This window comes from Fundulus heteroclitus, unplaced genomic scaffold (genome assembly GCF_011125445.2).
Source record: "Fundulus heteroclitus isolate FHET01 unplaced genomic scaffold, MU-UCD_Fhet_4.1 scaffold_60, whole genome shotgun sequence".
NCBI lineage: Eukaryota > Metazoa > Chordata > Actinopteri > Cyprinodontiformes > Fundulidae > Fundulus > Fundulus heteroclitus.
The window spans coordinates 1,282,829-1,309,084 of record NW_023397033.1 but is presented as its reverse complement, the minus strand read 5'-3'; the positions used below and the strand labels follow the sequence as shown (position 1 = coordinate 1,309,084).

General features: G+C 39.7%; 1 protein-coding gene and 1 long non-coding RNA gene across 3 annotated transcripts in view; one reads left to right on the top strand and one right to left on the bottom strand.

Moving 5' to 3' along the window:
* Window positions 1-26,256, bottom strand: part of nf1a (neurofibromin 1a) — a gene marked incomplete at its 3' end in the record, with an annotated part of 324,294 nt that overhangs the window by 47,269 nt on the left and 250,769 nt on the right. For both annotated transcript variants that reach the window (XM_036133286.1, XM_036133287.1), the window contains 5 exon segments: window positions 12,359-12,499; window positions 12,586-12,779; window positions 22,191-22,393; window positions 22,722-23,062; window positions 23,187-23,619. In XM_036133286.1, the coding sequence (XP_035989179.1) occupies window positions 12,359-12,499; window positions 12,586-12,779; window positions 22,191-22,393; window positions 22,722-23,062; window positions 23,187-23,619 (1,312 nt within the window).
* Window positions 561-25,412, top strand: LOC118561290. The gene is made up of 3 exons (XR_004929923.1): window positions 561-1,259; window positions 23,801-23,964; window positions 24,092-25,412. It is a non-coding gene; the product is annotated as an uncharacterized LOC118561290 (long non-coding RNA).

Genomic DNA, 26,256 nt, shown 5'->3' with positions numbered 1-26,256 from the left:
CAATAATTTCTTCATATTTGTGTGTGCTGTGCATCCACACACACTGTGTTCATTAAAATATCCAGGTCATTCCAATGTCTTACACCACCCTGTTTGCAAATAGGGCTGGAGCTTAAGACCCTTGAAAAAGAACAGCTTTGAACCACTTCTTGCATGTGCTGGCACTGTAACTCCAGAGCACTTAATTTGGCAATGTTATGCAGCGCTGAAGAACTGAATCCCAGTTTGCTACGGATTATGAGATTACAGAGACTGGGCTGCGAAAAGCAGTTACCACAGAAACAACAGATAAACAGATAACATACTTAGACAGAATGATTGATTAGGGGAAAATGTGTCATCTTGGACATATCTACATTATAGTGAGATCTTCTCCACCAATGTGATGAAAAGAACACTGATATCATACTGTGCATGCCCTTGAATGGGTGTACACAATTGGTCCTACTTAATGTCTGTGTGAGTAATGAACGGGCGCTCTCTGGCGTCCAGCAATCTACCTGTCTCGTATTGTTGTGTATGAGAGTCCAGTACTGAAGCTGAAAACATCCCTCTGCCTTTTAGATTAAATATGTTAAAATATAGTTTCAAGAGTCTTTTTATTACTACAGAAGTCTATAATAGAAACACCACATCTTTCAGGCAAAGATCGTAGGAGGATCGCAACGTAGGAGGATCGAAAGCGGTGTGTGTATATATATATATATATATATAAAAAACAAGGCTATTGTTGAAATACTTTCTAAGACAGTTGTTAAGCTGTTTTCAATTATGTAGCAGCAAATCTTTCTAGAATCTATAACCAGAAGACCTCGAGGTATTACTTGTCCTGCCTACCACAGGCACACACACCTCAAGGGTGTCTGGAGATGAGTAATTTCAAACAAATGCAGACGTAAATATTTCAAAAAACTCATTAGGCTCATCTGGCATGATTTTAACCCAGGATGGATGTTAGTGCTAGAACCATTGATGCAACAGTTTGTTATAACCACTTTAATGCCAAACACTGCCTGCCATTTCTTAGGCAACCATCTCACAATGACCACCATTCAAAGCAGCACTGATGTATGCCATAATAGGAGCCAGGCCAAGGATTTTCTATTGTGTCTGCCTGTGTATGTTGTGTTTGTTTATCTGGGTAGCAGGCTGAAATAGACCCAGAGCACACAGATGATGGATAGTGAGTGGATGAGTTTGTCTTTTTCTTTTCTGTAACTCACAAGGAATTCACACCTGCGGAATAGGACTTCTATTATGTAAGTACTGTTTACAAGTTCTGTAGAGTTGTCACATCAAATTAGGCAAATAAAACCTGAACATTGTATTTATGCATTCTCTTTTGTAAAGTGTTCTATGTACAGTTTCTGAGAGTATATAAATAGCAATGTGAGGAACATTTGATTTGGTTTGATATTCTAAAATGCCCTCTTTATCCAACTAAATGCTACATACACAGTATAACCACCCAAAAGTATTTTACTAAGATTTAATACAATGTTAGTAAAAGTCTACAAACTATATAACTAGTAATATGAATGACATTTAACTTATGCCACCAAATGTCCATGAGCAAATGTCTCTTGAGTTTACTGCCACCATGATAAGCTTCAGCTGTTTTCAGCTGTTAATTTTGAGCCAGGAGCAGGAACTTAAAGCAAGGTCAAACTGAATTGAAGGTCACACTAAACACCAAACCTCAAACAAAAACAAAAGAACACATAACGTTTGCTCTTATGGGCTTATTACGATGTGACATTCTGAAGACAGTACAATTCATGGTAAATTAGTAGCAATTATATACTAGATTTGAGCATCTCATTGAAAAATCAGCAGCATCTGATGGTACAATGAAGCATAAGTGTGTAGGCAGGAGGTGTGTTTCAGCTTTGTGGAATGGAAAATTTTTTCACCTAAAAAGGTACTTTCCCTTATGAGCCTTATTTTTTTTAAACAGTGCTGTTTGAAGAAATTAATCCACACACCCAAGAAGGTCACCACCCCTATTGCAGAGAGTTGGTGCTTTAGTTTCAGTGATCACTGTAACAGTAAAACTTAACCGGCTTTACTGCCATAAACATTCCATGATTGTTCTTGAGCAGTGTCATAACAATTTGTGAGACACAGAGAAGTTGCACCAAACTTCTAAATAGATTTTAATTGTTTTAATTTAATCTTAATTTTTATTACTTTATGGTTGTCTTCAAATGACCATCCAAAGTTTTCAGATCCTATATGTTCTGTTTGTCAAGAGAGTTTAAAAGTCCAAAATAACAAAACATTCTGTAATCCATTTAGTCTCATGTTGAAACTTTTTGCTGCCATTTAGGCCCTGTTTACATTGTAGGCAAATTTTGCCCAGATGTGATTTTTAAATCCTTGTCAAACATGACCCCTAGGTTTTTGACACAGATGCAGAAATTAGCTGTCAGAACTCCAAAGTCAATGGAAAATGTGTCACCTAATGAAATCCATTCTGTTTTTGTTAATTTAAAAACAAATATTTTTAGCTTCAATAGCAGAGATGCAGTCGAGGAGGTTGATGTAATGGATTGCTGCATCCTGGCTTTAACAGTAGATAAATCTGCAAATCATCCGTATAGCGATGGAATTTGACATTGTTCTGGGTCATGGTAAGATCCAAGTGACAACATATGTTAGTAAAAAACCAGAGGGCTTAAAATGGAACCCCATACATAAGAGGAGCAGCAGAGGAGGAGAAGTCACTGAGCATTAGGGCTGGGTATTGTTCACAATTAAATTTAATTTAGATTCTTTGGGTCACAACAGATTTGAACATCGATTTCATATTGAATGGAATTGATATTGATTTGAATGTTTCAATGTTTATTTTGTAATCAGTAGAAGTTCAAGTAGAAGAGCATTAATATTTTGAGCAATTAAATATCAACAAGCAGTACTAAAGTGAAAACCTCACAGTACTGTATTAACATTAAGGCAATGGTTAAAGCAAAAATAAACAATTGACTGAAAATTATTTCTAGTCAGCCCATATATTCCAGGGTCGATGGATGTCAGGCCACATTACGTATCACACTTGCTTATTGTGCAAAGTCAACTTTTACCAAATCTAGCAGTTTTAAAATATCCATTGACGACTCCTGTATCTCTCCCACCTTTCAGCTTTAGAGACTTGGTGTCATCCTGGACAGCCTCTCCATCTTCTCCTTCACTTTCCACATCCATAACATCACTTGGTTAGCTTTCATATTCGCAGCATGAAGCAAATTCTTACTTCACGTTTTTGACAAACTGGTTCACAGTCTACTCACCTCGCGACTTTACAGTTTCAACTCCCTTCCCTCCCTGTCCCCTAGAAAACCCTCCATGAACTGCAACTAGTACAAAAGACATCAACTTGCATCATTACATCATCTACTTCACACCTGTATAATTAACTCCACTGGCTCCCTGTCACATTCAATATAAATCAATCCTATGAACATACACAACCACAAATGTCCGACTTCATATCTATCCAAGTGAATGCAAGTTCAAAGTATGCATATTTGCTATGCTATTTATCTTTGTATTATTTTATTTAACACCACGTTTACTTAGAGGGTAATCTTAAGGTGGTTATAAATAAAATGTTATATTACAACAAAAGATACACATACAAACCACACTACTGAAATACTGAAGACAACAGGGAGGTGCTTTAAAACTAATTTTGCCTTTAACATGTTCAAATTGAATAGTTTTCTAGCTATTTGGTAGTTCGACAGCGTTTATAATTTTATCATACAAATGAAGGGCTATACTTTTTTTGTATATGTTTATATAAATTTTTATTTAATGTGGGACAGTTACTGCCTCCTTTCTCTCTACTATTTCATCTCAGATCAGATGATTTCGTGCTTTCACGTGAAGTCGCTTGTCGCCAATAACACAGAAAAATGTCGCTAGATTTGTTGCTAATCTGTGTTTTGAAAGACAAAAATTGCTAGAGGGATCTGAAAAGTCACTAAATATACAGACACAAAGAAAGTTGTTCTCAGATGTTCGAGTCGCTGAACTTTCTGACTTGCTGGCTCGCATAAATCCAAAGAAAACATTTGGCCATCACTATTTTCATTCATGCCATCTGTGGCCAGTTTGAGATGTTCTTCCAAAAGTTGAAATGATAGAACACTGACAAACCTCAGACTGGCAGATGTGCGCTTTGCAAAGACCTGGCCTACTCTATTTCTGATTGGCTAATGTCCCGGCTCTCCCAGGTGTCATTGGTTGAGTGCAGCTTCAATTTAAAACCTTGAATCAAAAATCTAAACGGAACCAAGTGGATAAATTATTTTGCTCTCATTTTCCAATTGATGGAAATCCGATGCAGCGATGGAAAACTTTGACCCATGCATTAAAGTAAAGTGTAATGCAAACCTAAATTATTCCCCAGTGTGTGCTGGTCAACTCTGTAGAGCTCATTCATGAGTTAAAATGACCACTCTGCAGCTGTACGTTGAGCACAGCCTGACCGGAGCAGAGGAGAAGTAGAGACGAGAAGGCGTTTGCGGCACTGTGGTGCTGGACGTCCATGGGCTGAATCCCCGGCCCACACGGCAAATCCCTGGTAAACCCAGTCCACCATTGTATTAAAACTGCAGTAAAATCATTTACTTCATTTACATTTGCGTTGTGTGTTATCCAGCTTTGGCCCAAACAACACAAATCCCTCAAAACTGTCGCTCACAAACCCAGTGGCCAGGGGAACCAATCAATTGAGAGGAATTTCTGAATATTGACGAATCATTATTTTTACCCACCCCTACTGGGCATGACAAATAACATAGTTTGATTGTTTCTCATTAAAGAACAATTACTTCTACAATTTAAAGGTAATAGAAAACATCCTGGACTGTAAACTGAGAGATGACTGAAGCCGTGCAAGGAATGTTCAGCCTGAAAGTAATGTTTAGCACTATACAACCCCGCTTCTGCTTTCGGGTGAATCACTACCTCCAGACATGGGATCTTTTCTATGGAGATTTCTAGCCTGGTAATGTGATTTGGCTTTCATTGCTGAAAGTGAAATGACGCGGGTAAAAGAACAAACCCAGAAAAAAAAGCTTCTGCAGAGGGAACCTAACACAAAATTCCCCATAAGATTCCTGTGTGAGGCTTGAGAATTGACAAAACTTTAAAACAATGTGGGAAAAAGTAGAAATACATAAAGACATTTCAAATCAGACTACAGATGCTTTTTTAACTTAAAGGGTAACTCACCCCCAAATCAACTTTTTCTCCCTAATAAGCAGTATACATGGGTGTCTTATACTTCTGTCTATATATCCTGGTCATTATATTGAAAATGTACAGCACATTTGTTGAAATCCTGCTTTTATCTCCAAAACTGTATATGTGGCACCCTCTTCATTCAGTGTCTTACATTGAATTTTGAATACATATTGCTATTGGTTCAAAAGATTTTGTGATGTCACACAGAATATTTGACATTGGTAGCTCTGCTGCAGTGGTGTATAAAAAACACTCCGTCTGGTACGCCTCTGTAGCGAGTTGGAGCTTGACTAGCGAGTTTTACTGGTCTTTACTGGTTGCCAATTTATTAGCTAAGCGTTCAGTTAGTTTATCTGACATTTATTTAGCCTTTACTAGTAGCAATGGCTGTGTTAAAAAAATATTATTTACCAGTTCTGAATTTATTCTCATATTAATTCCTAAAGATGGATTCATATAACCAAAGATTGTTTTGAGAAAAAATGCATTTTTCACTGTGAACTTCAATGAGCCGGCATTTCCGGCTCATGCTCCATCCCAGAAGGTGAATTTTTGATGTCATATTTCTAATAATGCACCAGGTTAGTTTCCAAGTATCAGCTGTAGATGTCTCTGGCATTCTCTGTTTTCTGTCCTGGATCTGTTTGGGTATTCTGGCCCACAGCATGTTTGTGAAAGCAATAGACTGAACATTGGAGAGAGTTTGGTTCTTACAGTTGCCATTAACTACCATTACTTTATTAATTGGCTGGTGAATGTTAATATAACACTGGTATCAATATGTTGCATAACCACAGAGTCATGTAATTCGGGTAACAGCTAAAACTTTTTTTAATATGTTGTGCCATAAGGCCTTGGGCAGGGATGGGATTCAATTGGGAACAACATGTAACAAAAGGAGAAATCAGAATTGTTGTGAGCAGGGGAATTTCGCACATCCACGCTGAGACAGCCTCTCTCAGCAGGGTGCCCTGCTATGGAGCCAAACTTCACCTCACTCTCTTCTTGTTCTTCTTGCCGGTGGACTCTCAAGGAGAGGGTCCGCGCTGGGGAGACCAGCCAGCCATGCGGGCCTAATGGGGCTCAAAGACTCACAAGCTGGGTAAAATGTGCTTTCTGTGAAACTAATCTCCCGTCGCCTCAATGGAGCGACAAATGGGGGAATTCTCATTGTCCTCTGCGGAGCAGAAGACCTAATTGGCATTGGAGAACTGCAGGCCGAATCAGAGTTAAGTCTGCAGTCTTTCTGTTAAACTTCTGTGTCAGACGCCAGAGTAAAGAATCCGTCCATGCCAAAACCAGCTTTGTTTATTTTTGTCAGCTGTTGCAGGAAAGCTGATGCGAGACACCGCGGCGTGGCATCCTTTCCTCACCAGGCCAAGCTGAGATGAGGGGCTGATCGGGAGTCGCCGCTGCAGGGCTGAGTTTCACATGCTGGAGACCCGGGTCACAGAATCTGCATGTAGGACCTCAGAGCGGCCTGCCCCGACCCTGTTTCGGCTAGCTCAACGCCGCATGCCCGCTGCTGAAATGACCAACGTTTCCTTGGAGTACTGCTTTCCCTTGGATGCCCAAGATCTCTTTCTTACTCTCATCGTTCATCAAATGCAAGTTGCTTGGAAATAGTTTTAATCGCGTCACGTTTCAAGAACGCGAGATCTGAGCTGTGAGCAACTCAAATTCATGCTTGGACAGACCCGGCTGCAGAAACAAATTACAGGGGGGCATTACATTTTTCAGGGGGGCACATGCTTCAGGCTGAACAGTGGCTCTGTGACAACTCCTACAGTGCTAAGAAACAAACTCTCAATAAAATCCCAAATTCTAAAAAAATCTAACAAAAAGAAATAGTGTATTTAGTGTTGCCAAATTAGGCAGGTTTCCACCCAATTAGGCTTCTTCTGAACACAATGAGCTGGAACTAAAATAGCTTATGGGCAGGTTGTAAAAATTTGGGAGGCTTTTCACATTTGTTGGGCTTTTAGAAAGAATTACTAACAAAATATATATCAAAATAGTTGTCTATGTCTGGAAGAAAACTAAAACCCTTTTAATAAAATGCCATCTCATTGAACTCATTTTACTGGTCAATTTATTTTTTAAATGAGTCAAATCTGACATCATCAATGAATAATAGTTATAATGAATAATATTGATATTGTTATAATAAAACAAGAAAAGAATAATGGTTAATCAAGTGCCACTATGAAATTGTACTGGTCAATGTAAACACCCCAAGAGGGGTTGATTTCTACTGATCAACTTAAAAATATTTCATAGCTGTGTGAAAGAGAACTGTTTGAGCCATATTCTGTAAGAGAAATTCCGTTTATATTAAGGTAGATTTATTGCTCATGTTGGGAAGCTATTGATAAATTGTTTTTTTCCCCCAGTTGATATATATATAGGGCTGGGCAAGTTAACGCGTTAATTTCTCATTAACTCATTAGACTATTAACGGCGATACTTTCTTTAACGCGCATTAACGCATGTTGCTCACATGCTTTTATTTTGTGAAGGTCTGTTGCTGCGGTGTAGGGGTTTGAATCAGAACAGTAGGTGGCGATAATGGGCCAATAACTTTGCTGTCAGCCAAACCTCGGATTCAGAGGAAGAAAGATGCTGGCCGGAAAAAAACTAAGCCGACATGCGGAAGGCGGTGTTTCCCACAGGAATTTGCTTAGGCGAGGCGGTGAGTTGGCGAACGGGACAAGTTTTGTGCGGAGCGGAGCGGGGGTATGCATCGACGCCGTCGGTGAAGTCGCTTCTCGTTTCAAAGTATCCATGTGTTTTTGCCTGTTTTTGCCTGCCATTCACTATATGCACGCGAGAAAGCAACAACAAAAAACCGCGTGTCAACGTCAAATAAACGCAAGCATATCGAGTTAGCAAGCATTTCAGTTTAAAGTTCTTCCAGCATCGAATATGACAGAAACAAGTTAGTTGTAACCACTGCCAAGTTAAACTTTGGTATTGAACATAAAATGGTAATGCTGCTCCCTGCTGTTACCTCAGAAATTGCCTGTTTTTGGTAGATTTTTTCCCCATAAAGAGAATTCCCTGTCAGTGGCAATAAGCTTTAATTTATTATTATTGCTATTTTTTGTTTTACATGTTTAAGTTGAGCTTTACACTAAATATGTGTTACTGATAAGTGCTACAAAGGTTACAACACTTTTGTTCATATGGCAGCAGAACATTAAAATAAAAGTGCTCTTTACACTACTTTTGAATTCATTCTTGGAGTTTGTAAATACAATGCGATTAATCGCGATTAATCAGGGCGATTAATCGCGATTAAATATTTTAATTGTTGCCCAGCCATATATATATATATATATATATATATATATATATATATATATATATATATATATATATATATATATATATATATATATATATATATTAGGGCTGGGCAACGATTAAAATATTTAATTGCGATTAATCGCATAATTTGCCTAATTAATCATGATTGATTGCATTGTATTTACAAACTCCAAGAATGAATTCAAAAGTAGTGTAAAGAGCATTTTTATTTTAATGTTCTGCTGCCATATGAACAAAAGTGTTGTAACATTTGTAGCACTTATCAGTAACACATATTTAGTGTAAAGCTCAACTTAGACATGTAAAACAAAAAATAGCAATAATAATAAATTAAAGCTTATTGCCACTGACAGGGAATTCTCTTTATGGGGAAAAAATCTACCAAAAACAGGCAATTTCTGAGGTAACCGCAGGGAGCAGCATTACCATTTTATGCTAAGTTTAACTTGGCAGTGGTTACAACTAACTTGTTTCTGTCATATTTGTTGCTGGAAGAACTTTAAACTGAAATGCTAGCTAACCCGATATGCTTGCATGTTTATTTGACGTTAACACGTGGTTTTTTGTTGCAAAAACACATGGATACTTTGAAACGAGAAGAGACTTCACCGACGGCGTCGATGCAGACCCCGCTTCGCTCCGCACAAAACTCGTTCCGTTCGCCAACTCACCGCCTCGCCTAAGCAAATTCCTGCGGGAAACACCGCCTTCCCCATGTCAGCTTTGTTTTTTTCCGGCCAGCGCCTTTCTTCCTCTTTGAATCCGAGGCTGTGCTGACAGCGAGGTTATTGGCGCATTATCGCCACCTACTGTTCTGATTCAAACCCCTACACCGCAGCAACAGACCTTCACAAAATAAAAGCATGTGAGCAACATGCGTTAATGCGCGATGGATGGATTAACGCGAAATTAACGCGTTAACTTGCCCAGCCCTAATATATATATATGATTGTTAAAGTGATCTTGTGTGTTATTTGGTTGACTGATTGTACATTTTGTGTACATTGTGGCATGTTCTCACATGTTTAATACTTCTGCGCTTTTAACATAAGAGATTTTAAGATTTGGGATTTTTTTTTTCTTTTTAGTTGGGCAGGTTTTATGCTGGTTTTGGGATGGAAACTAACAGTGAGATACAGCAACCTGTAGAGCTGTGTCCAGGGTCCGAAATTAACACTCGCCAGTCGCCAAATGCGAGTAAATTTCCCGTTTGGCGAGTGTTTATAACTTTCGTTATTTATTTTGCATTTTTTTAACTACGTGCGCTGTGTTTCTGTGCTTCACCGCTCTTACTGTGCTCTTATTTCTTCTCTCCTCCCTAAAGGAGCCCTTTACAGTCTTTATGTATGCATTTTCCCCACTGTTTATCCTTCGCGCGCAGCGCACAACGGTAAAATCCAGCAGCTGGATCATGCGTAAAGACGCAGCGTGAACCCCTGTGTGCTTTAAGTGTTGCAGCTGAGGGAAAAATGTTGGACTGTATAGGCTTGATCAAACTCCACCTCGTTCACAAATGAGACCAACATGGATAGAATAATGATAATCTGTAGTGTTTTTTTATTGCCTGGATGTGAATCTGATAATTCTTATTGTGTCTTTTATAATCATCTACATTATTTAATTTTGAAAGTCAGAAAACGGGGCGCGCTGGTTGCGCAACGGGTAGCGCGACCCGTTTACGGAGGCTTTAGTCCTCTTCGCGGTCGACCTGGGTTCCACTCCGACCCACGGTCCTTTGCCGCATGTCTCTCCCCCTCTTCCACCCCCTTCCTGTCAGCCTACTGTAAGAACCACTAGAGCCGCGAAAAATCTCCAAAAAAATAAAAATAAATAAATGAAAGTCAGGAAACAATGATTTCTCCTCCAGGGTCCAGACAGCCAAAGTTTCTTCAATGTGGCAGTTTTGCTGCTTAGTTTAGCTCCTTGTGCTCCTAGCTGTTGACTTCAATGCTAAAGTTTCAAACAGAAATGAATAGCGTTGCTTCCAGCTTGCTCTCGCTTGATTCTTTGTCTCTTCTTGTAATTATTTGGTAATCAGACCGAATATCCATCCCGCACTACCGACACCGACGGTGACCACAGCCGAGCCACGGCTTCTTTCTGAAGGCTATTTGTATGACCAAGCGACCCGCCCCTCTCCAGCTGTGATTGGCTAGCATGTTGTCTTCAGTTGTTGATTTATTGGTTGAATTGTTTGATTGACACATCAAAGATAGTACTAATAGAAGGATGGCCACTCCTAGGTTAAAAAAAAAAAAGTACAGCTTCCGCCCAATGCCCGCCCGCTCTAAAAAAAATAATTTTGGTCTCCAAAAGGGGGTGCGCGCGCCCCCACCTGTATCCACCACTGGTTATAACAGACATATAACATCATACATTGATGTTTGTGTTATCCGGTCCACTCATTAAGACAAAAATAAAGCTGAAGCTTTTTAAAATTAGTACCGAATGTCAGATAGCCTATTGCTAATAGCTTCTGGATTACTTCCCGGATGCAGGACTACGATTTGTTTCAAACATAAGGTTTGTTTTGCTTCGCTCCACCATCGTTCGATAGTGCTATGATCGTTATTACCGCATTAATATGGAATATTTATGTCGATTTAATGATATTTTTGTATAACTTTAGGATTACCTGATTTTAGCGACCGATCGCTACAGCGACCCCTCGCCACCCGGATGTAAAATTGCATTAATAAAATCAAGTGTTCAAGAAGTTTACTGATGTTTACTGAGAAAATCATTCTTTAAAATGTAATTTCATCAAAAAATGTTTTGTTTAACTCAGGATTTGCATTGTGAATGGGTTGAAACACATACCAAATGTTCTGAATTTGTTAAGCTAATTTAACTTCAATTCACATTCTTTAAGATGAACTTTGGTTCTTTAACTCAGATCTGCAGTGAACCAGGATTTGCTGAGTTCTGATGATGCTGCCAATGATCAGCCATTTTATTTTGTCTTTTGTTTCTATTGTGTGTACATAGTTCCTTAGCTTCTTTTTAACTTCATTTTGTTTAGTAGTTTTAGTTTAGTTTCACTAGCCTCGTAGAGAGGATTTGTTGATTGAAATATAGTGTTAATTTAGATTAACAGCATTATATAGTGATGTTCTCTGGATGTTAATTTTATATCTGTTATTAAATTCTTGAACTTGAGGAGAAGTTGTCACTCGTTTATTCTATATGTGTACAGAGTTTGCTGTTAAAAGAACGCCAGTGCTCGAATCATCCCTTTCAACTATTGTCCTGATATCAGCTCTTGAGCTGATATTCACTGGACAATACCTAACAGACAGAGAGTTATTTATGAAATGTTAAATAACTTTAAAACAGTGTGTAATTGCACAACAAATACTAGCAATCCAATTTGAGATTGGATCTGATCAAAAAGAATCGATCCTACATCTTCGGTCGGAATCGAAGAAATTTGAATCGACACCCAGCCCTACTAGTAGCCTAGACTCACATTTCCTGGTCCGCAGGGCGTCGCCTCCTCTCGGCACATTTATCAAGTATGAGATTGGGCACAGTAAGGCTCTGGTATGGGGGTGAGTTACATTTTAAACTCTCCACTGTTCATCACAGTAAGAGTAATGACAAATCATTATTTGTTTTTCTGGGGTTTATGTGGTAAAAGCCATGACTTGTTCCAAAGAGCTAACAATAAAATAGATTTACATTTCAAGCTCCAAGTAACTCATTCCATGATAACACATGTACTACGAACATTCTGCTTCTATGTTTTAGCCTAGAGAGTGGTGCATCTTACCTTATTGGACACCAGTTTCACATTTCCTGAAGCCAGAGCGACAGCCGTATCAGCCATGACCTCTGCTTTGATGGAGCCTAGGCCTCCTGTCGCACTGGTCTTAATAAAACTGTCTAACACCACATCAAGCAGGTCTGTTATCTAAACGCAAGAAAAATTAGTTACAAACTGACCAAACCTTGGTTCAATCGGTAGGATATTATCCATTTCTCAGGGTTCAAACTCACTTGGCCAAGGCTGCCCCAGATCTTTGCCTGGATGGAGGGATACATCTGCTTTTCATTTATTGTCATGGTGATAAGTTTGTCTAGGATGGCTGTGACACGTTGACGTTTGGCATCGTCATTATGTTTACAGAAGCGAACCAGGTTTAGAAGCCAGGGTGTCATGTACTCCAAGCAGAGATGCTTGAGCTCAATACCTGTAAGAAAACATTTATAAAATCTGCTCAACTTTATCAGAAAACACAAGTACTCACTATTCAGATATTTCTTACATACAACTAGACTATTTTTTCCTCATTTTAACACTGTTCAGTTCAATTAAATTTTTTTTATATAGCGCCATTTCATGAAACATGTCATCTCAAGGCACTTTCCAAAGTCAAATTCAATCAGATTATACAGACTGGTCAACAAAATTCCTCTCTAAGGAAACCCAGTAGATTGCATCAAGTCTTGACAAGCAGCATTCACTCCTCCTGAATGCGTGTAGAGCCACAGGGACAGTCGTCTGCATTGTCCATGGCTTTGCAGCAATCCCTCATACTGAGCAATCATGAAGCAACAGTGGAAAGGAAGACTCCCCTTTAACGGGAAGGAAAAACCTCCAGCAGAACCAGAACTGGGCTCAGTAGGAACGATCATCTGCCTCGACCGACTGGGGGTTAGAGAAGACAGAGCAGAGACACAACAAGAGAGACAAAAAAGCACAGAAGTGCACACACATGTTGAGCCTTCTTTAAAGTCGATCCTGTCATACAGCATAACTCTTTACTTACAACTGCCTCTCAAATTATATAGTTACTGCATGTATATTTAGGGCATATAAGGAGTTGTAAAAACTTTGACCCTTCATTTCTTATACAAAAGATGAAACACACTTGTGTTCTAAATACTAAATGGAGGGTTCCCTCCAAACCAGCCATTGCCAATACAGCACAAAATGCTATTACACCAAAGGAATGCTGACAGAAATCGGAAACTTTGAAGCAGAATCTGAAAGAATGCATTACAAGTAATACCTTTGCTATTTTTGGATATCTTAGATATATGTTTTTCAGATTACCAGCCAACCTTTCTAATTTGCTTTGAATGACATTTACAGCAACATTTATTGGCAACATGGCAGACATGGGTGCCTGGACAATGGATCGAGTGAAGCAAGTCCTATATTTTTAAAAGTAGAGGAATAGTAATGTTTTTGCTTAAATGTGATCCATTCCTGCGTTCTGCCAAAAAATAAAGCAGTGACATGCAAACGTGCTGGTTTCACTAAAGCCCCTTTTACACTGGCTCCACTCTAATTCACCTGCTCATCTTTGCTTAGTTGGGCTCCACTCTATTCAATATCTATTCTATTAACCCCAAGGAGGTGAACCCCTCCTGGGGGTGGTTTTAGCTTCACCTCCAGCCATACATGTTGTGCGAGCTGTTGCTATTAAGAATTACTGCGTGACCTTAACATCTTAAAGACATCTGTGAGATGTGGTATGGAAATAAACAGGTAAATAAATAATTATAATTAAATACAAATAAAACAAAAACAAACAATCTTGTGTTATGGTATATGCAATAATGTGTTGAATATTTTACAAGGATAAAATAATCCCCTGGGATAAATAACTGGATCACAAAGCACAGCTTCTCTCTGCCTGTACAGGTGTTTTTAATTATTTTGTGTTTGTGTGTGTGTGTGTGTGTGTGTGTGTGTGGTGGGGGTTAGGATTAAGTGCTATGAGGTTTTTGCCTCAGCCAGGGCAAGGACAAATGGGGACTTTAAAATACAAAACCACAGTGACATTTTTGTAGGTTGGATATTTGTACTGCGTTGGTTTGTCAGAGTATTCTTTTGCAGAGTTGCGGGCAGCTCAGCCATCTCCCTCGGGAAAATACACAAAGTGGGGGAAGCCTGACATTTCCCACAAACAGTGCTTAGATCAGAGGCTGTGAACAACCTTTTGGACCAATCACTCTAATAGCTTTTAGTATAACTAAAATGAAAGAAAGCCTTGCTAAATCCATGGATCTTATTTAGGTTAGGAAATACAGTGTGCCTATCTGCATATAGAAAGCTGAAGTATCCTTTTTCTTTTCTTTCCTTCAGGCATTGTTTATGGTTTGTAAATAGTAAAATTATATTTTGCTTTAACCCACCCTGTTCCTTTTGCTATTAATGTCGTTGCTCCTCAGTTTAATTTTTACCTGAACGTCTGTTCACATCACAACTCGGCTCAGCCCTACCCCTGAGCAGGGTCAGAAAAAGCTCGGCCAGCACTGAAAACAACTGTTGCTGGAATGCCTGCAAAGGAGGTGGAGACGAGTAGAACCAGGCCAAATGGACCCGATGTGAAAGGGGCTTTTATCCGCCTGTCGCAATGAAGCAGCTCCTATTTGAACAGCATCCAAAAAAACATTTTTCAGCAAACGTGATTTAGAGTAACCTCTTTAAAAAACATATTGAAGCAGAATATAGGAAACAGTGGAAAATGGGAGAAAAAGGAATCTTAAACCTAAGATTTTCTGCATCGCATCAAATGTCTTAGGGCCTGCTTTTCAAAGGTTCCAAATAATGACAGCTAAATTGCATTTAACTGTGAGAGTAAAAAGTGGGCGTGCTGCACCTGATCATCAAAGATTGTGTCTCTAGTGGATAAGAAGTACAACAGATTTGGTCTGCTCCATTGAAATGAGCAAACTGTGTCTACTGCTCGCAGTTTGATAACTGCTGTCAAAGAAAGAGTAAGCTCAAATCCTTCACATAATCACTCCAGACACCCAGGACGCACAAAAGTGTTTTTAGTGAATGGAGAATTTCCGCTGTTAAACGTCTTCGAGAAATAAAACCTTTAAATAAAGAAAAAAGGTTGTCTTGTCAGCAGAAGTTCTGCAAAACAGAAGAAAATATTTTATTTTATGTCTCTTTAATAAGCAAACATTACAGCTGACAAATCAGATTTATCCCCATTTATCATTATTCTACTGGTTTGTGTCTTAGTAATGGTGGTCATGTCAAATACATCAGCTGAGAAGAACTTCTCCACCCATGTTGACTGAAACCTCTCCTCCAGTCGTTGGAGGTAATAATTATCCATCCATCCATCCATCCATTGTCTTCCGCTTATCCGGGGCTGGGTCGCGGGGGTAGCAGCTTCAGAAGGGAGGCCCAGACGTCCCTCTCCCCAGCCACTTGGGCCAGTTCCTCCGGGGGAATCCCAAGGCGATCCCAGGCCAGCCGAGAAACATAGTCCTTCCAGCGTGTCCTGGGTCTCCCTCTGGGTCTCCTTCCAGTGGGACGTGCCCGGAACACCTCACCAGGGAGGCGTCCAGGAGGCGTCCTAACCAGATGCCCGAGCCACCTCAACTGGCTCCTCTCGACGTGGAGGAGCAGCGACTCTACTCTGAGTAGGATTGACTGAGCTCCACACCCTATCTCTAAGGGAAAGCCCAGACACACTACAGAGAAAACTCATTTCGCCCGCTTGTATCCGGAATCTCGTTCTTTTGGTCATGACCCAAAGCTCATGACCGTAGATGAGGGTAGGAACGTAGATCGACCGTTAAATCGAGAGCTTCGCCTTTTGGCTTAGCTCTCTCTTCACCACAACGGATCGGTACACCGCCCGCTTCACAGCAGATGCTGCACCAATCCGCCTGTCGATCTCCTGCTCCATCTTCCCCTCATTCGTGAACAAGACCCCAAGATACTTAAGCTCTTCCAATAGGGGTAGCACATTCTCCCCAACCCAGAGGAGGCGCTCTACCCTTTTCCGGTTCAAGACCATGGTCTCGGATTTGGAGGCACTGATCCTCATCCTGGCCGCTTCACACTCTGCTGCGAACCACTCTAGTGAGAGCTGTAGATCACGCCCTGATGAAGCCAATAGGACTACGTTATCCGCAAATAGCAGAGACGCAATCCTAAGGCCACCAAAACGGATCCCCTCAACAGTTTTGGCTGTCCATAACAGTTATGAACAGAATCGGTGACAAAGGGCAACCTTGGCGGAGTCCAACTCTCACCGGAAACGAGTCCGACTCACTGCCGGCAATGCGGACCAGACTCTGACACCAGTCATACAGAGACCTAACAGCCCTTATTAAAGCGCTCGGTACTCCATACTCCCGGAGTACCCCCCACAGGACCCCTCGAGGGACACGGTCGAATGCCTTCTCCAGATCCACAAAGCACATGTAGACCGGTTGGGCAAACTCCCATGCCCCCACCAGGATTCTGCGGAGGGTGTAGAGCTGATCCAGTGTTCCACGGTCAGGATGAAAACCACACTGTTCTTCCTGAATCCGAGATTCGACTATCCGACGGACCCTACTTTCCATAACCCCGGAATAGACTTTCCCAGGGAGGCTTAAGAGTGTGATTCCTCTGTAGTTGGAACACACCCTCCAGACCCCCTTTTTAAATAGGGGGATCACCACCCCAGTCTGCCAATCCAGGGGAACTGCCCCTGATGTCCACGCATCGGGGGCAATTATTATTTAAAAGAAAATAATAATGGTCAGCTCATGGTTTACCCCACCTCTCTCACATTGACCGCTGGAGAAACGCACCAACTTCCCTGTGACCCTGCATTGATAAGCTGATAGAGAAAACGGATGGATGAAAGTTACATAGCCCGTAATTGGAACAATAAGGAAGGGAGTTATCAGGGCAGTCAAACTTTTTAAAGTAGCAGGCCACACACTATCAGGTAGAAGGGTGCACTTATGCCGGTGCCCAAGCCCCGGAGGGGAGAATTTTGAAAAATAGAGTCTCCCTGATGTATTTTGGAAGCTTTCAAGACAGGTGATTATTTAAACAATAGAGCCAGAGTGCATGTTTCAAATTGAATAAAAGGCAAAAAAAGAAGTGAATGATGAATTCTTCAAAAACAACCTTTGTTTTTTTTTATTATTATTATTCCTAAAACATTATTTTTTCACCTGATGTTATCATCATGTTTTAACAAGGTAAGGTAATCTCCATTTGCATAAAATTAGTTTAATATGAATTACTAGCACCACATAAAACAGATAAGATTAGGTGAGGTCTATTCATATTATTATTATTCACAGTTCTGTTCTAAAAACGATCATAACATTTCTTCACGAACAAAGTTGAATTTTTATGATAAAAATACAGGTTTGGAATTTGAAATATAATTTACATGTTGAATTTATTTCAGTCATATTGCTCTTTCGAAATCTCTTATCTCAGTTTAATTTCACTTGCACTCATCACACACACGATATATCATCAGCGAGGATTCTAGAGACAAACACAAAATGCATCCCCTGAAAAACTTTGATAATTTTCTGCTGTAATATTATATGTAATATTTTAGATTTTTCAGAATAAAAATCTAACAGATGTGCATAATCAAAAAATATCAGAAATACAATTATGGAGCATTCAGTATTGTAAGAAAGCCCACTGTTTCTGGATAAATATATTACTGTATGAGTTAAGTTCTATTGCTGGTGAAGATTCTCAGTCATCCAGGTCATGGCCATTCCAAAGTTTGTTTTTACATTTTTTTTGGAATTAAGTTCTATTCCGTTTTATGCCTCTTTCCTTGTTAGTTTGAAATGTCCCATGCTCCTGAATGCACCATAGCTTTCTGACGCTTCCGAATGCATAACACTGGTCTATGAACGCTGTGCTGTTTAGATGCACGTTTGATGTTCCGCTTAAAACAAAGCTTTGCAGTTTCAAAACTCACGTCGGCTCTCACGGTTTATTGTTGTGTGTGAATGACAAGAGACAACAACAAAGAAATCAGCCATACCCCGGATAAAATCTTTGGATTTAATGTTCTTCATAACACCCGTAATTTTGCAAACGAATCTGCCAAATAACAGTTTTTTTCCCCCACAAGAGCTTTAATAAAACGTTTTGATATCTTTAATTTAAAAACAAGTAACTGCATTGGTCACATTTTAATCCGTTTTCTTCGTCGATATTCAGTTGTACAGAGCAAGGCGTGCTCCCGCGACAGGGGATGCATATCTCGGCAGGCATGCACTTTTCGGCACAACACCGGTCTGTGTTTTGATCGGAAAAGTAGCATCTCGGTTGGAACAAAGAACCCAATTACTCAATGTTGCTCTCAGTGGTGAGAGATGCAAATGTGATTGTTGGGATGTATAATCGGGGAAATGTAGGCGGCGGCAAGAGCTGCTATAGACGGCGATTTGCTGCCGTTGACCGGCTACTTTTGACTGCCCTGGAATTTATTAATAACTTGTGGACCCCCTAATCTAGAATGACCACACATCACCGAATAACACACACACACACAAGCGGAAAGTGCGCGGTCAGACCTCCGCTGCGCCCTCCTCCCCTCTCAGCGACTCCAATCAGTCCAGCATGGTGAAAAAAAAAAAAAAATTTTCCTGAGCATGCATACATACATTCAATTAGTTTTGGACTAGGTATTGAAATGTCTGCATTTCAACAGATTTATATCAGCTAGACATAGAGGCCGCCAATGATGATGCCTTTAAGCACTTTAAAGTTAAATAGTCCATACTGTAATAGTTAGAAAAGGTTTATCTCTTATTCTTATCAACACATTTCATCACATCTGCTAGTTATGAAAATTGTGTTTGAAACACCAAGCTGACTGAAGTACACTGATGACTTTTCAAAATGGTCGAAAAACCAGTTTATCAGTAAACTTTTCCACTAGTTAAATTACCAAATGTAATGATAAACAGATTTTTGAACAAAATGAACAGCATCCCTCATACAGCTCTACTTTACAATCTAACAAGAAACTGTAAACATTGCATTACCCACTTTTAAAATAATTTAAGTGAACTTATATTTTCTTATTATTTGTCTGCTGTGCTTTAGAATGCTGTCTCTCCAAATGGTATCTTCCACTCATGACAACTCAGTAAATAAAACGAAAAGAAATCAACTATAACAAAGGGGTCTTCAACTCCAGTCCTTGAGGTCCAGTGTCCTGCAACTTTTATATATGTATCTGCTTCAATATCCATGAATCGGATAATTAGGTCTTTAGCAGGACCCTGGAGAACCTGACTGCATACCGAGGAGGTAATTCAGCCTTTTGATTCAGGTGTATTGAACCAGGGACAAATCTGAAAGCTGTTACACAAACAATACAAACATGGAAAGCTGTCTTTTCTCTCAAGAGAGTCTGATTAAAAAAGTGGTTCACGGCCAATGTTCCCCCTAAATTTTCTTGTTTCTGAGCAAACACAAACTCCCTGAGCATTCACTTGACCTCTGTGAGCAACATCACACGTGGCTTACTAAAAGAATAAAGTTACAGAAGTAATTTCTTTTAGATTACTTAGCTTAGATAAAACAGATTTTGCCCAATTACATGAACAAGACAAAAATCTTGGAATTTTTTTAAAGAGCTGTATAGTATATTTTATTTCAGAGAAGGGGTTCTGCTAAGGAAGAACTGAAAGATGTGCACATCGTTCAGAGTTCGATTTCATTGCCATTAAATTTACATTTTCTGCAGTCAGATTTAGCACAAGCATGTGGTGCTGTGCAGCCTCTCTTCTGTCAGTCTGCCGCAGGGCAGCTGTGACTACAATGTACAATGCAGCTCACCACTATCAGGGTGTGAATTTGTGCATGAATGGGTGAATGACTGACCAGTATAAAGCGCTTTGGGGTCATCAGATGATTTATTTCAATATTCTCAGCTCGCACATCGCTTTTCTAACACAACGAGGGACCCTCTCAATTCTGAACAATTTTTTTGTGCTGCTCTTCATTTTTATGCCAACGGCAGCTTTTAATAGCCTAGAAGATGCTGAAAATCTTTCAGAGGCAGCTGTATGTCGTGCTGTCAGGAATGTTACTGTTGCACTTTTCCATAGTCAGAGACCCACGAGATTAATTAAAAAAACTACAAAGAATGATATCAATAATTTATTCTGTATCATGTGTTGGCTCGTCCAGCTCTAAATTTCCATTTATATATTTGAATTTGCATTCAGATACCCCCCCCCCCCAACACCGTAAGTGCTACGACACATTTCTTCACTTAAATAACACCACTTTTACATCAGCTGAACATATACATATAGCCTATATGATTAATATACAGTGAGGTTGGCACAAATTAAACACCTACAAGACAATCAGTGTCAACTCTTTTTTAGAAGGATGGGTGAACAATGCTGGCAAAAAGATGAACATATCAGATATTTTAAAAACTCACACCATCCCATCAATAATTGAATATGTTGAATATAGCCAATTAATGCTTTAGTTGAGTATGGTTAAACAATCATACTTCATCATGATTTGCTGTCATGTCCTATCAATACCTTTCATAATCAATGCCCCCCCCTCCCCCACCCTTTGTGTTGAATGAGTGAAGTATGAAAAAACACCTTTAATTCTCTTTCAAATAACTCTCATGTCACTCGTGTATTGAAACCAAAAACACTGAATTTGACAGAGTGAGGAAGATCTACTAAGAGTAGCAGCTTTCTACTCAGTGTAGATTCGCCATTTTTTCTGAAACGGGACCCAGAACACCGCACACCGCAACCTGCCCCAACTATAAAGGCATCAGTCAATGGCGTGCTCGGATCAGCACCTGGCACTTACAGAGTGGGACCATGGTACAGCATCTCACCAGAGTTGCAGCATGGCATAAAATAACTTGGTTTATTATTATTTTGTTTACAGTTCCGCTTGGATTTTATTTACTACGCAGCATAGATTTGCTGTGTGTGCTGAATCCAGATGTAGTGCGCGATTGCGCATGCGGGCAGCTTAGAGGGAACACTGTTCACGGCAACTGATTGGAGTGTTTTATCAGAAGCACAGAGCTTCACTCTGCCTTCTCCCTCTTTGCTCTGGATTGCTGCAACTGGGGGAAGGCAGTAGAGCTGCCTGCTCCTCTGCCAAACAACAATTTGTTTAATCAGCGCAGCATGAATATCCAATATTAAGCCTATAAAAATATTTACTTGTGGTTAAAAGTTGTGCTTCTTATTGTTTTTACCATGTCTGAGGCAAAAATCTACTCATAAATCCCTAAATTTTTGCTCTGTTAGGCAAACTTTGGAGAGGCGAGACAGTCTTGTCTCGCCTCTCCACTTCTGTCATCTTTTATTCATTTTTGATTTATAATGATTTATTTACTTATTTATTCTTTACTGCTTCTCACAGATTTCTTTAAAGTGTTAATTTAATGCTTTATGGCAGCAGAGCACACAACGCTGATGGCTGGAAGCATCACCCCAGAAAACGTTCACCAACCCTCAGGCCTTACCGGGTCTGCTAAAAACAAACATGAGTGGAATAGAGTAAAGCCTGAACATGCGGAACCAAGCGGGCGAATTAGGGGCAGTGTAAAAGGGGCTATGCACTTTGTTTTTGTCTTTACAGGTGTTAAATACTTCCTGGTTGTACTACAAAATAAACCAAAAAAACCTTGGCAGCCAAACTCCTTGGGAAAAAAATCTGCTAAAAAGGGCAGAGTTAAATGGTAAAAGCAGAATCCACAGCTACAGATTTGATAGAAAGAACAATACAAAGAAATGTAAAGAAAAACAAAAGAAAAACAGTCCTGCTTTACTTGAATGTCATGTTAAATGTGTAATAGACTTACTGGACTTGCTGAAGCCAGAGATACATTCCTCCAAGAACTCCAGTGTCAGATGCGGCTCATTTGCAGCAAGGGTCTTGCTGATGGAAACAATAAAAAGTGTGTTGTTTGCTGGGATGCAGAGACCGGATGTCTCCAATAGCTGCCCTTCTATCTTAAGGTTAAACGTGCAAGTCAAAGCACAGAGGAGATTGTAAGCCGCAGACCTGGATGTGGAAAGGACAGTGAGTTATGTTAAGTCAGAATACTAAAACGTGCTAAGGTTTTGATTTAGAATCTACTAACTAAACTATTTTTACTGACAGCAACTAATTCAATACAAAGCACGGCATGTGTTTAATTTAATGAAACATTAACTGTTCGTCATACAGATTAGTGCCTTCTGGTTTAGTCCTTTTTTCCAATACATGAAATCTTAATGCTACACAATGCAATGATACATGGATTTCCTGGATAGGGCATAATTTGGAACACTAAAGTTGGCAAACTACTGTGTTTTAAGAGGAAAGGATTATGGGTCCTTGGGTTACTTACCGGAGGCTTGGGTCAGAACTCCCCAAGTTGAGCAGAGCAATGTTGAGAAGAGTCCCTGGGACATCTTTTGGACGGATCTTTGTGTGTTGGGGAATTGAGTCAGGCTGAGACAATTCCCAACGGGTACGGATGTGTATTATGGACTGGACGATAGTATCACATTCTTGGTGCATGAATGTGAGAGGTGTTCCCTGGTTGGCCATGGTAAGGGTAAACTGACTTTCATCTACCAGGCAAATCTCTTCGATCTCTGAGGCGTAATAAACATCATTGAGGAAGACAGGTTGGCCAAGAACACGGGTACGCTCGGCTGAGGTCACCTGAACTGCTGTGGAGCCCACCTGAGGGTAAAAATTATCAATGAGCTTCAGAAATGTTGTCCTTGCTGAATACTTTATAAGGATCCTTTTCTTTCTTGTTGACATTATCAGTAGAAGAAATAGCAGTTTCCATCCCCCCTCCTACCTTTATTGAGACTTTTGTGTCTTTGTGGGCCAGCTTGAGAGCATTGTGGAACACTTTGAGGTCTTCTTCCAAAGTCAAAGTGGCTGCTGGGAGTTTCTGTTGGTCAGGTTCAATGTGTTCTGCCAACTTCGCTGGAGAGTCAATAAACTGAAGCCGCTTGCTGCCCTTCAGGCCAGTCAGTAGCCTCTCGTGATACTTGGTGTACTCCCTCACCCATGTGTTGCAGTTGTAGACATAAACAGCTGCCACATTCTCATAAGCAAAGCCAGGAAACACCACAAACCACTTCGACAGAAAGTCAGTCTTGAAGCGATTGCTGGGTCCAACATGGGTTAAGTCAACAACTATCTCGTAGGGCTTAGCGTAGTACGGTTTTAGGGTGAGAAGTACATGGTAGATAAGCAGGTCACCATTAATTTGGCCTGTTTTGAACCTGGGGAAAGAGAAAAAGAATTATGGTAAAAGAAAAACTCAGGTCTTCTGTAACAAGTGATTAGACTTGGTGTTTGAGAGTAAGAAAAAATATAAGAAAAATCTATGTATAGACGAGACAAAGCATGCTTTGAAACATTCAGTGTCTAAAAATACTGATGTGTTTGCTTCTTTGAAAACAGTGCTTCAGCTTCTGTGGCTTCAGACCCAAAATCCTGAAATAACCCAAGCTGAGAAAAAGAAGAAGTGCGAAGAAGACTGACAGCAGATCTAAAGTCTGTTGCCCTTCAGTTCTGTTGCATTCATCTCTCCATTACCCCACAAAGACCTCTGGAGACTACCTTAAGTAAGTACAATTTATTATTTTTTATTATTTTTAGCAACAACAGTCAGTAAGAAGTAAATGTTAACATTATATGATTGGAAATATATGATTGGAAATTTTCTCTCTAATACAGCATTCTTTATTTCAGAACATGATGATAACACTCAGAACTCTATGCCTGTTTCTCCTGTTCCTGCTCCACATGGCTAAGGCAGATCAAATTTCTTCAACCACAATCACGGATTCACTAAACTCTAAAGACCAAAATGATAGCCCACCATCTACAATGGAGCCGAACCTGACAGCCACTTACCATCAAAATCCAACCGATACCAACAATACCAGTGGTGGCAACTGCTTAATTGACACCGAGATAGGCCTAATTGCTATTGGTTCAGCAGGAGGGTTAATTATCTGCTTACTGATTACAACATCAGTGCTTGCATGTCAGATCTGTGTCCTTCAGCACCAGATATATATCCCCCGATCCCGCCGTTCCAACACAGACATAATGAGTGCTGACTACTGGGGAACAGATCAAACAGAGATAGAGGGGTTGGTGGGCCCATGTGATACCACTGTTATGCTTGAGGAAGTGACAACAGACAGTAGGACTCGGACTGAAATACAAGGGGCAATGGAAGAAGCTGGGAGAGGACTCGAGGAAGGGAAAACAACTTTGTGTGATTCTGAAGAAAAGGTCTTTCAGATCCAGAGCTCCAGTTCTAAGGATTCCTATGTGGAAGTTCCTAAGGATTTAGAAGACATGCCTCTTGTTGTATGAAATGGTAACCCACCTCTGTCACCCCTTTCCCAAATAACCAAATTAGTTGTGTTTTATTTGTTATTATTTTGATAACTAAAGTTCATGTAAAATCTAAACCTACTTGGGTATTTCATAGAAGTTGGAAAACAACAAGAACCTTTGATTTATTTCGCTTAAAAAATAAAACAAACAAAGTTTAGTTTCATTGTAGAACAAAATTTGTATAGTTTAAATAAGGTCTAGCTCTGTCAAAACTGTTTTGCTACTGACTGAAATGTACGTGGAAACAAAAAAGTAGGAGAAAATGTTTATAAAGACAACACAATGACATTTCATCTGGAGGATGATACAGATCTGGTTTGGTAAAAAAATAAATAAAAATTAATCAAATAGAGAGAAAAAGGACAGGAGAAACAACAAAAAATATTTATTGAAAATATCAAGAGAATCAGAGTCATAAATTGTTTTGCTGACAGAATATTTTCACTTCAGTTAGAACAGAGTACCTCCTGTCCAAGCTAGAAAGCATTATTTAAAAAAAAACAACAACAACAATGTGGGAAGTTTTAATGAAAGAGTTCATGAGAGATATTGGAACAAAAATATTTTCTTGTGTTCATAACTCAATAGCCTGCTTACAAAGTGGCCTTCAACTTTATCTTAGAGCCAACAAGTGCTTTAGTATTCTTTTCATTCATGCATCAATAGACATTTCTATTCAGGAAACAAACATACAACCAAAAAAACACAAAGGTACTGTACTGACTATGCTGATGGTAGCCTGTGTTCCACTACTAAAGGTGGTATCTATTGACTGCTGACTTGTATAAACATTACTGCTTATTCATAAAAAACAAATATAGAGCAAAAATGTTACATTAACAAAGATTCTAAATAAATTAATTTTACATGTTATTTGTGTATTGTTCTTCAAATCAATAATGAGTTTATTGAAGTTACTGTGTCTTTTATGTTGCATATTACAGCAGTACAGCACAGAACCAGTATTTCAATTAGGTGCATACACTGACTGGACAAAAGAAAGAACAGTGGGGACCCTTGAAAAAACAAGAGGCCATTTGCTTTGTCAATTCTAATTTATGTTTAATGTATTTGTATATTTTCTCTCTAGCAATTCTACAGATATCAGAGGAGCTGTGCTTATTTTATTATTAGATGTGATCCAGATATTAATCCCGGTGGATTATCCCTTAACAATATCCAAGACAATCTTGCAGATACAGTTATAGAAACATTATTTGTAATTTTGTTCTTTTATTTATGCTTTATTTATACTGTTGCAAAGAGCCGTGGCCTAAAGCGATACCCAGGAGGCGCTTCCCTCTTTCAGGCCTTTCTGGGCCGGCCGAATCACTAAAGCGGGCAAAGATAAACCTAGCGGGGAGGAGTTGAGCAGAGCGGGTGAAAACGAGGAGAGCTGGTATGACTGCGCATTTAGTGAGGAGGTGTGGTTGACCCCGTTTTTAGGTGTGACACTGTCTTCTAAGAACCGTGATTGGTTGATACAAGACACATACAAAAACAAC